General features: G+C 37.3%; 1 protein-coding gene across 1 annotated transcript in view; it reads right to left on the minus strand.

Moving 5' to 3' along the window:
• Positions 1–453: 453 nt before the first annotated feature.
• efna3a (ephrin-A3a) overlaps positions 454–11,788 on the minus strand; it is a 95,745-nt gene continuing 84,410 nt past the window's right edge. Inside the window, exons 2-5 of the mRNA XM_016277842.1 lie at positions 10,104–10,405; positions 7,083–7,148; positions 5,153–5,224; positions 454–846 (exon numbers count right to left, since the gene is read on the minus strand). Of these exons, the coding sequence (XP_016133328.1) occupies positions 728–846; positions 5,153–5,224; positions 7,083–7,148; positions 10,104–10,405 (559 nt within the window). The 3' untranslated portion in view covers positions 454–727. The remainder of the gene's footprint in view (positions 847–5,152; positions 5,225–7,082; positions 7,149–10,103; positions 10,406–11,788) is intronic.

Here is an 11,788-nt window from a genome sequence, read left to right on the forward strand (position 1 = left end):
CTAGTTTCCAAGTTCAGCAATGGAACTAGGAAACTAGATGGAAAGCGTTTGCATTACAGCATGTAGATGAGACTCCAGCCCGGCAACTAGCAGAAACAGCAGCCGTGACTTTCTGTGATCGATTCATAAGCCTAACACCTGAACTTAGTGACTGGCAAACAAGTTTTATTGATCTCTGCTGCAGCACTATCAATGACTGACACATATCGCAGTCACATAGGTATGTGTTGTGACAGAATGTTAAGACAGATCAAAGGTCTCCAATACTCCTCAAGTCCCTCAGCTGAGATTCAGAGGTCAAAGCACTGGCCACTATGATGCTCATCATATCCATTTGAGCTCATGTCAATCCCAAAATGTCCACCTCAAGAGCTGCCCCAGTCTGGATAGGTTCATTGAAGATGAGAACAGACGTAGCTAGAGGTAGAGACCTCACTGTCTAAACGGATTCACTTTTTTTTTTTTGAGAAGAGTGGACGTTCCATTACAAAGGCAAATTCTGAAATCGATGCATGTCATCCTTATTCCAGGTCCAAAATTGTGGAGACAAAGGCCACTATTTGGGTGCGGTAGATCTACAATTAGCTCCCACGTTTAGGGCTCGACTAGTGGTTAATCTGTTCTGATTGGATAATCTCTTCCACACAGGTTGAACGAAAGGCGATCTTTTTCTTGAAGCGCTCGGGACTGCTTGCTCAGAAATGTCAGAGAGAGAGAGAGACGGTTGCTAGGACACGAGGAGAGCAGCGAGGAGAAGCGTCGCCACAGTGATTAACAGTCGGTCTCCAGACGGACTGCTGCCACTGACACTCTTCTCCAGTTTAGGGATCTCAGGGTTAAACTCGTCTGAGAGAGAGAGAAATAGAGATCAAAGAAAGAAAGAAAGAAGGAAAGAAATTAGTGAGCATCTAAAACCTTTTTTTATACAGATAAACAGTCTACAAAACGATATAAGTTGCCTCAGAGTAAAATGTTCAAAAATATATACCTTTTTTAAAGAAGTTAATACATTAAATTCAGCAAGATTGCATTAAACTGATCAATGACAGTAAAGACATTTATAATGTTACAAAAGTTTCTGTTTTAAATAAAAACTATTGCACTTTCTATTCAATGAATTCTGAAGTATCATGGTTTCCACCAAAATATGAAGCATTGATAATAAGAAATGTTTCTTGAGCAGCAAATCAGCATATTAGAATGCTTTCTGAAGGATCATGTGACACTGAACTCTTACTGACTCCAAACCTTTGAATGTGATTTTATAGCCTACAATATGATTTTATTTCTTATTTCAAACTTTCTCGCAATTACTGCTTTTATGTTGTACTCAATACCAATACCACATTCATTCTATAATTGAAATGTTTCAAAAACAAAACCGAAACGAACAATATTCCATTCTGTTTGATAAGACTAAAGAAATATATATTACAAAATGTCCAACGACTGCGACATCATACAGATGTACGTATATATAAAAATCTCAATGAGCAATGGTTAACTGTAGCTGTTTATTTCGATTTCCATCATGTTAGGCTAATCTTATCAGCAGGGTATTCAAGAGAAAGGTGGGAAATTATTGAAAAAAGAGTGAGGGAATGAGAATGTGATGGGAACATCACTCTAGGTTGGAGCTGAACCTGCATACCTCACATGAGCACCATGGCTCAGTGTCAAATCAGCATATTAGAATGCTTTCTGAAGGATCATGTGACACTGAATTCTTACTGACTCCAAACCTTTGAATGTGATTTTATAGCCTACAATATGATTTTATTTCTTATTTCAAACTTTCTCGCAATTACTGCTTTTATGTTGTACTCAATACCAATACCACATTCATTCTATAATTGAAATGTTTCAAAAACAAAACCAAAACGAACAATATTCCATTCTGTTTGATAAGACTAAAGAAATATATATTACAAAATGTCCAACGACTGCGACATCATACAGATGTACGTATATATAAAAATCTCAATGAGCAATGGTTAACTGTAGCTGTTTATTTCGATTTCCATCATTTTAGGCTAATCTTATCAGCAGGGTATTCAAGAGAAAGGTGGGAAATTATTGAAAAAAGAGTGAGGGAATGAGAATGTGATGGGAACATCACTCTAGGCTGGAATCAAACCTGCATACCTCACATGAGCACCATGGCTCAGTGTCAAGAACACATGCATTTATCATTAAGCAACAGCAACCAAAGGAAAAAAAAGTTGTACCTTAAAGTTAGACGTTGACATAGATGCTAAATTATCACCTACTAAACATCAGCAAACGACAAAAGGGAGCAGGGGAAATAATGAGTCCTCTTTGAGTAATGTCATTACCTACAGCAACTGTAATGGTTTCCCCACAGTCTTCTCCAAATATAAGGAAGATAAAACTCATCCATTCATTTTCTGTATTATTACTGGCCCCAAAGCTCTATAACATTCTACAAGGGTTATTGATGATGAAAATAATCACTTAGAAAGAGAGAGACAGAGAAAAGAGGAAATAAAAGCAGCAGCAAGGAGGAGAGATAGTGAGAGAGAAATCTTATCTATTAAAACAGGAGATAAAATTGACTGGGAAGGATATTTCAGACAGAAATAAACAAAGAATGTGTGACATTTCTTATCTGCAGCAGCCACGCTGGATGTCGATAAAGGCCGCTCGGGCAGTTAGAGGTTAAACAGTCTGTTGTGATAGCAGACGTGAGTGAACATAGACACACAGCTCAATGGACGTATCAGCGGAGCCAGGTCAACACATCATGGAAATGTCTGGAATTTGTTATTGTTGATGCTCGCAGGTACAAATCCTAATGGACTGGTTCTGCTCTGTGTGTGACAAAGTAGGATGTGTTCCTGGATCAACGTCTTTTGCTGGGTCCGGAACAACATTCCTGTCAAACAAATATAGTCTTATACCCTAGTGGTTCTCAACTAGTTTTGCTTAAGGACAGATTTGACGTTGGACAACAAGTGCTGATCCAACACTGTTCCAGAATTGTTTAAAGTGCAAAAGTAAACAAAAATGTTCTAGCTGTGAATCCAAGCTGCACTGTAAGTTATATTTATGGCATTTTACGCCTTTTATTGGGATAGGACAGGTTATGTTAATTCAGCAGAAAATGGCTGATGGATTGACTAGTTTAAATTTTCTGTAAAAAAGTTTACATTTTTACTGTATTTTTTACTGAATTATTCTGGCAACCACAGCTGCCAGTTTTATTTTTGTAAAAACAACGGTATTTTTTTTAAGTGTATGTATTTCATGTGAAAAACTGCAATATTGCTAAATAAAATAAAACAGCACTTTCTACACATTTGAAAGAACTGTCACTACATAATATACATAAAATAAATTTCAGTAGCCAGTTTTACTCATTTTTGTGCAAATCTTGTGATATTGCATACAAAAATGCTGGATGGACACCAATATGCTTTTTTCCCATTGTTTTTTTAAACTTCCATGACCACACAACAATATGCAAAATCAATAATGTGGCATGGGCTGTATAGGAAAATGTGCTATTTTATCAATAAAATAGCAGAAGCATAATTTGCCAGTGTAAAACCGCAATTAATTGGGCTCACAACAATGGTCAACAGGGTGAAAAAATAGACTAAACCCTCTTCTGGATCCACGGTCTGATTCCACTCACTAGGGCATCTTCTTTTTCTTGGACATGTCCTGGCCAGGATTTCTAAATTGCCTAAAATGTCTGGGTTTTGCCTTTGTTTTGCTATTGTTTTCATACTTGCTGAAGGTAATGACTGAAAAGTCGTTTAAAAAATAGTGTGCAGTCTTTTTACATAATTTACCAATGGAGGTATGCAAGAAGGTGGGATCTACAGAGAACGATCAAAGCAATGCAAATACATGCACATATAATGTATGAGGACTATTGAGAGCATATCAACACAAAAACGAAGCCAAAACCCATACATTTTCGGCAATTTAGAAATCCCAGTCAGGACATGTCTGGGGAAAAGAGGCTGTATGGTCACCCAACCACTCGCCAATCATTTATAGATATGTCTACAGTAGCCTTTTAGCCAAATAAAGAGGAAAAAGCCAAAACAAATCTTTAACTTTTAGCTGTTTCACCTTCTTGGCTTTCTTTGCCTGTGACTTGGCAAGCTGAAATAAGAAACATCAGGTCTCCTAGGTCTCTAAGGCTGTGTTAAACTTTGAAAGTCTTTTCAGAATAGTGATTATACATTGCTTTTTTGACATCCATAACCCTATCATATCATATCTGTTTCATCGAGGATAATCCCTGACTGGAACGCACTATATAATGTGTGCTATGCACAGACTTAAGCAGAATGAATGTTTTAATGCAGCGTCAGCACAAATGATGGTATTATGGAGCTGTTGACAGAAAACAAAGTAAAACTTACTTTCCAAGACTGCTACACATGCCATTTGTTTCTTATAATAGGTTGGTTGACCTGTCAGCAATGTGTTTTTTTTTTATATATACGGTTTGGGAAAGCTAACAGGATGTTGACAGCTTTAGAAGCAGGAGCATCTGCGTACAAATAGAGGGTCATTTGTTCATGTGGTTTATGTGTTTCATAAATGGATACAAGAATCAGTTTCCATTTGAATGGCCTGTGCATTACGCGCGCACACACACACACACACACACACACATATAGAGAGACCTACTGCTAGAGTGCTTTTGGATGCCTAGGGCGGTGTAAAGTGCCAGCTATTTGTTTTGTTATGTGTTTTGTCAAGGGCATGTGGGCATTGAGCCAAGCTGTGCATCCCGCAGTGTGTCCGGATGATCCTTCCTGTGAACCTGATGTGAACTTGGGTTTCTGGGTATTCCCTGGACGTACATTTCAGATGCATTCATAATGCGTCTCACTGCACATTTACAGCTCGATTTCTTAGAATAAAAACAATATTTGAGTGAGCATGAGGAAGCAATAATTGAAAAAATCCATTCATTTGTTTGTTATTGGCCATCCCCTGGTCACAGGACGTTATCTGGCCTAATGGTCATCCTGGCTTTTATGAGGAATTTCAGATGCTCACGAGGCAGATTAAAACAAACATATTTTTGAGAGCAAATGAACATTTGTGTTAAATACTAAAAGCCAATGTGTGTACAGGCTTCACATGTTTGTGTGTGTTCACTTACCAATGTCATGCAGTTTGGGTCTGACAGTGTAGTCAGGTGGATTCTGGTTAGAGTCGTCATCTCCATTAGAGGCTGGAGCAGAGAAAACACATGATCTGAGTTTAGACAGTGGCCCCAAAGACTATTTGGACACTTAAGGCATTGTTCACCCCAAAATGAAAATGTTCTAAACATTTACTCAACCTAAGGCCATCCAAGATATACATGAGTTTGTTTCTTTATCAGAACAGATTTTGTATAAATGTAGCATTACATCACTTGCTCACCAGTGGATCCTCTGCAGTGAATGGGTGCCGTCAGAATGAGAGTCCAAACAGCTGATAAAAACATCACAATAATCCACACAACTCCGGTCCATCAACTAACCTTGTGAAACGAAAAGCTGCGTTTGTAATAAACAAATTCATCAAGAGATGTTTTTAAAGTCAAACGAGTCGTCTATTCGTAATATTGCTCTCTCCAGTGGAAGTCATTTAATCTGAATCAGGAGAGAAATATGTACAAATCCAGCACGTTTTGCATGTGAAAAACAGTCCAAAATCAATTCTAAACAAATATGCCAGTGGGTTTTGATGGTTTGAGAGCAACAGGGGATGTACTTTTTTCACTGGAGGAAGCATTATTACAGATTACAGTCAGAAGCAATTGTTAATATTAAAAAGCCTTAATGATGGATTTGTTTATTTCAAACAAGCAGACTTCACCAGACATTAATTGATGGACTGGAATCATGTGGATTACTTGTGGATTATTGTGATGTTTTTATCAGATGTTTGGACTATCATTCCGATGGCACCCATTCACTGCAAAGGATCTATTGGTGAGCAAGTGATGTAATGCTAAATTTCTCCAAATCTGTTTTGATAAAGAAACTGTTCAGGTCAAGCTTTATTTTAAGGTCCAATTTTCGCCATTAATTAACTATTAACTGCGACTTTTGCCTCAATAAACTCCTAATTACTGCTTAGTAAGGTAGGCTAGTTGTTAAATTTAGCTATTGGGTCGGATTAGGGGTATAGAATAGGGTCATGCAGAATATGTGCTTTATAAGTACTAATAAATAGCCAATGTGCTAGTAATATGCATGATTATAAGCAACTAGGTTATTGTGATTTGGTCCCTATAATAAAGTGTTACCAACTTTCATTTTTGGGTGAACAATTATTTAAAAAATGAATGAATGTCCTTGTATTAAATTACAAAATGACAACAATAAAATCACGGTAAATTGCAGAAGCTCGAACAAGTGATGCATAAACTCTGTATTAAGATAATAAATTAGATGCACTTTGCATTTAAAAAGCATGTCTTAGAATTTTTCTTAGCATTATAAATACATAAATGCATTTATGAAGATTTGTGAAACTCGTATAGAGGGAATTAGGGTACATTTTTTTTCTAACTTTCAGTCTATGCATTTGCATTTTTTCATGTATAGTGTTTTTATAATACTCCAAAAAAAAAAGCTGCTATGTTTATTGTCAAATGCATATATTTGCTGCCTTAATATTGAGTTTACATTTTTAAATTGAATTCACATTTTCTTGCCATCCCTTATTTATACACATCACTCGTTCAAACTTGAAATGATAATTATGTACAGTATGTAAACACAAAGCATTTACTGTCACACACACACACATAACTGAGAATGATCAGTGATTAATGTAAATAAACGTGTTGAAGAGATGAATGAGTTATGATATCAAAGAAAAAGAGAGCAAAGAGTGACAAGAGAAACTGAAAGAGAGAGCAGGGGATGAGAGGAGCTCTCCACACATGGCTGTGATCAAAGGCCACAGAACGTGTTCAAGCATTAAGTTGGGAAAAAAGTTTGCTCACACACAAACACACATTAACCCCATCATCACAACCTTCACTTGTGGTTTGCATGCTTTTTGTTTCTATGTGTGTGTGTGATGTTGCTCACCTGTAGAACAGCAGACAAACACCCGCAGTCTTAAACAGCTGTGTCCGTGGTGATGGATTGGTGTAGCTGCAACAACACATGACAGCACAAACATGAACCTACTGCCACCTACTGGACAATGACATGCACTGACATCACTTTTAGGATCTGAATGTAATACTAACTTACTACGAACCACCTCACGTTGTTCCAACCTGTAAGAGTTTCTTTCTTCTGTTGAACCCAGAAGAAGATATTCTGAAGAATGTTGTTAACCAAACAGTTGCTGGTAGCCATTGACTTCCATAGTATTTTTCCCTACTATGAAAGTCAATGGGTACCAGAAACAGTTTGGAACAACTTGAGTGTAAATGGTGACAAAATGAAGACAACTTGAGGGTAAATGACGACAGAAATATTTCGTGACCATTTCCGTCCCTACTCTGACCATTAGAATTAAACAAGTTGTTTTTGCTACTGTACCTTTAAATCTTCCTTACGTAAATGAGCACAGAATAACTAACTTTGCATATGAAATGAGTAGCAACCTGATTCAAAGTGTGTCTACGCTTTATTTCAAAAGAGCAAAGCAAATGATATAGTCCCTTTAAGGTATCCAAGGCAAAGCTCCTTCTGCTGAGATAAAACAAACACTAAATAAATAACATTGCCCTAAACAGATACGGTGTACGTTTATTAAATTATCCATTTCCACAAGCTGCAGATACCATCTGTGATTGATGAATTGGCCCAAAACGAACTCCCCTGTGCTCAGACAAAGATAACGTTTCCTGTTTTCAGGTTGATATACATATGGGCCACATTATCATAGAAATGTTTGAGTGTGATACCATTTTTCAATACCAAATAGTTGTCGTGCTATCGCTAATAACCTGCCTACAGACCGCACTAATGAAGACGACTATTAGCATTAGGTGTGACATGTATCAGAAAATCATCATTAGCAATGCTCTATTAACACTCGGTTTACAGCCTGCATTAAAAAAGTTTTCAATCAAAACGAGTGCACTCTAATTGGTAGTGATTGACCCAAATGCCAGAAAGACTGATGATCGGCGGCCGCCCGTAACGCCTATATCCTGATAACAAGCTCCTCTGGATGACAAAGCCATCCCTTTTTCACCAACAAGGCAGTTTTGAGAGCAAATGGACTGCTGGGAGAGATGCATTTGTGCCTGTCCTCAGGAGCGTTTTTTATTCTCAGTTGTGATTTGGTAAAATGAATGAAACATGGTTGTGTTTGAAATAACTCGCCGCCTTGCTTAATACCACCGCTTCGTAACAATAAAGCCTTTTAAAGACGATCACTGGGGTCGCAAATTGTTTTCTTCACAAGTTTCTTTTGTTAACCGCATCTGTATGACTTATCTGTAACCCTGCACATAATGATGCTCACGCAGAAAGTTCTCACTCCTTTTATTCCGAACTCAAAAAACTCTGCATTACAATCGCCACATCATGAAAGTGAGGATCCTGCCAAGGCACTTCTGCTAACAATGTCCCCTTGAACAAAGCACTAAACCTCCATCTGCTCAGCAGTATGCCTATCCCTGTGTAATAACCTTTTCTGTCAGTGGAGTTTAGATAAAGTAAGCTTACTGCAACCAGGAACTTGCCAGCTAAAGAACACTTTAAAAGATTATTATGTTAAATACAAGTTAAGCTCTATGGACAGCATCTGTGGCATGCTGTCAATAACCACAGAAATAATTTCGACTTGCACCTGAGTTTGTTGACAGAAATCCATTTGTAATTGCCCCAGATACTTCTATTGTTTGCTTGTTTTTACAAACTGAGGAGCAAGTCTGAAGTATTTTCTGTGATAGCATGCCACCAGATTTCCATCCACAAACTCATATGCAAATATTGGGATACTGCATAAAAAATAGTGAATAGAAACATTAAGATTCTCTCCAGAATGTGCACACAAACGTACAGACTTGCTAGAGTATAAACTTTTATTTAGTTCGACAACAATCCTCATAAACTTTAACTGCAACACAATTACTGAATAAATTCGCCAAGGGGTGTCAAAAATAAAAATGAGACTTTGAGTCATGTGACTGATTAATTTAGTTGGCTAGTATCATCTTCCAGAATGTTCTAGTATGCTGCTGTTTAAAGCATGAGGCATCTGCCGAAGATTGCTAGCAAAAATATAATTCTTCAATGTGTGATTTATTATGTTTAATAAAAATGGCTTCCCCACTGGCTCTAATTTACATTTCTATTTTGAGCAAATTTCCCCAAAATGGGGGATTTTTCTTCTCTTGAAGGCCATTGAAAAGCTGCTTAACTTGCAAAACATTTTTTGCAAAATTCCTTTTTTTTCTCACAAATTATAATTTTTTTCCTTGGATGGACACTTATGTACTTATGTTATTTATTTAGCTTAATTTGTTAAGTTGAACTTAGTTACTTTCATATTTGGCTGGTCATGTGAATATACTAGCAGGGTTATTATTATAATTATTAACTAAAAGTAAAAAAAAAAGGAAATAAAAGAAATGTTAACTGAAATTAAATAAAATGTAAAAAAACAAAAACATTTTACTTAAGCTAGTTGTCAAAGCAACATTAAGTTGATGCACTAAAATAACAATAACTGAAATAAAAATGAATAAAAACAATAACTAAAAAAAGACAAAACCATACTAAAACTTTAACAAAAATTTAAATAAAAATGGAAAATGCAAAAAAAAAAAAAAAAAGAATTCTAAATACAAAAAAAAAAAAAACGATAATAGTGTCAATGACACTAAAATAACATTGCATACCAACCTCCATGAGTCGCCCCACTTCATGTAAAATAAAACAGCTTTTATTAGGTAACTGATATGACTTGTGAATGTTTATGATTTTAAACAATTTAAAAATTATTATTCCTTTTCTTAATCAACAGAACCTTAATACAACTTTTTGAGGTTTGTGACTCTGATGCTCTGTCGATGAAACCTCAAAACTAAACACACAAAATAACAAACTGTAAATAAAAAATGTTAGAAAGCGACAAATACTCACATATATAGTAGTACTCATGACCCACGTTGAATTCATAGCCTAGCGAGAAGGCGCTGTAACGCTGGAATTTCTCAGAGAACTTAATTGGTGCGTGGGGGGCGTGCGGCCGGTTGCACTCCCAGCGTTTGAAGCCCATCTGTGGGTCACAGGTGCGATAGCCTCGGTAACTGACCATATAGAGAACGTACTGCTCAGCCACACCACGCTCTAGCGCCCCCCGCTGACTCTGGTTGTAGTGTGGACAGTAGATGTCCAGGTAGTCGTTAACGCTGACTTGTACGGTGTAGCCCTCTCTCCGCAAGCTGAAAGAAAGAGAGAGGAAGGGGAAAAAGAGAAACAAACAAAACATTATTATAAGATTACAGTGTTTTTGCTATTCGAGTGGCATCAGTGTCATATTCTTTGGATTTTCTAATGGACAGACAGGAAAATGGAAGAATAGTGGAAGATTTATCTCATTGACCTTTTTTAAAACGTATAAGTCCTGCTTGAACGGAAAAGCAGTTATATTTCAATGCTTTGCCACAGCACATTAAACCGGATAATTTTTCATGCTTATTGCGTGCGAGGCACCGATCAAACAACAGGGGGCAGTGTTTAATTTCACAGAGGCCCTTCTCATTTGACTCTCTTTGTCTCACACAAGCTCACACAGAAAAAACGTGCTAATACACACACTCGCGCTCTTCTAGGCCAGGTCCCGCAGGAGATTATTATTCAATTACAAAACGAGGATCAGAAATGTCACCCACTCCTTCTCCGTTCCTCTTCCGCTAACCCCTTTCTCCTCGGTTTCTGTGTCTTTCTTCAGACTTCCTTTCTCTTTTTTTACACACTTTCTGTACTACTACACATGCAAGCTGTTTTTTTGCTTTCTAAAATGCGCATTATTCACGTGTCCTCTTTATAGCTCTGCTCCTCCTCTTTTACTCACCGTATCTGCTTTCTTTTTTCCTACAGCTTTTTCCCCCTTTTTTTAATCAGTGTCTTTCTTAGCCTTTTATCAATACACAACAGATGGCAATCACATCCTTGATTAGGGCTTTCTCTCTCTCTTGCTCTCAAACACGCAGACTGCATGAAAGATTTTTGTCATGCAGTGTGTTTTGGGGAGGGATGCTTCAAAGCTGCTATATTTAGGGAGAGGGAGCAGGCAAGGAGTGGAAAAGAGAAAGATAAAGGGAGAAGATGAAAGAGTGAGGAAAAGCAGGAAAACAAAGGATGAGATGGGTACGGAGAGGCACAGAATTGGGACGCTGATGTACTTCACACTCCTGAAGATGATGATGTTGAGAGGGGTGTGTGTGTGTGTGTTGGTCAGGTTTTATCTACACTGCAGGGACCAAATGTCCCCAAAAGGGGAATAAAGACTAGAATGTCACAGTGTGAGCACCAGCCAATAGCTCCCATGAGGAAAATCGTTTAATAAAGATACTAAAGTAATGTCCCAGGATGCATCTCATAGGGTTGGTTGATTGAATGTCTAGACAAAGACACTAAAATTTAGAAAAAAACTTTTGATTGGTTGAACATTACGTAATTCCAAACCTTCATTTGTTATTTCATAGCCGCGATGACTTCATTATGATTCTAAAATGTGAAAAATTGCCATGGTAAAGATTAAAAACAAATGAGCATATGTGTCCACACTTTTGACTGGTAGTAAGAGCTAAGAGTAAAAGCAA

Source organism: Sinocyclocheilus grahami, unplaced genomic scaffold, assembly GCF_001515645.1.
Source record: "Sinocyclocheilus grahami isolate Dianchi unplaced genomic scaffold, SAMN03320097.WGS_v1.1 scaffold116.1, whole genome shotgun sequence".
In the NCBI taxonomy this organism is placed as follows: domain Eukaryota; kingdom Metazoa; phylum Chordata; class Actinopteri; order Cypriniformes; family Cyprinidae; genus Sinocyclocheilus; species Sinocyclocheilus grahami.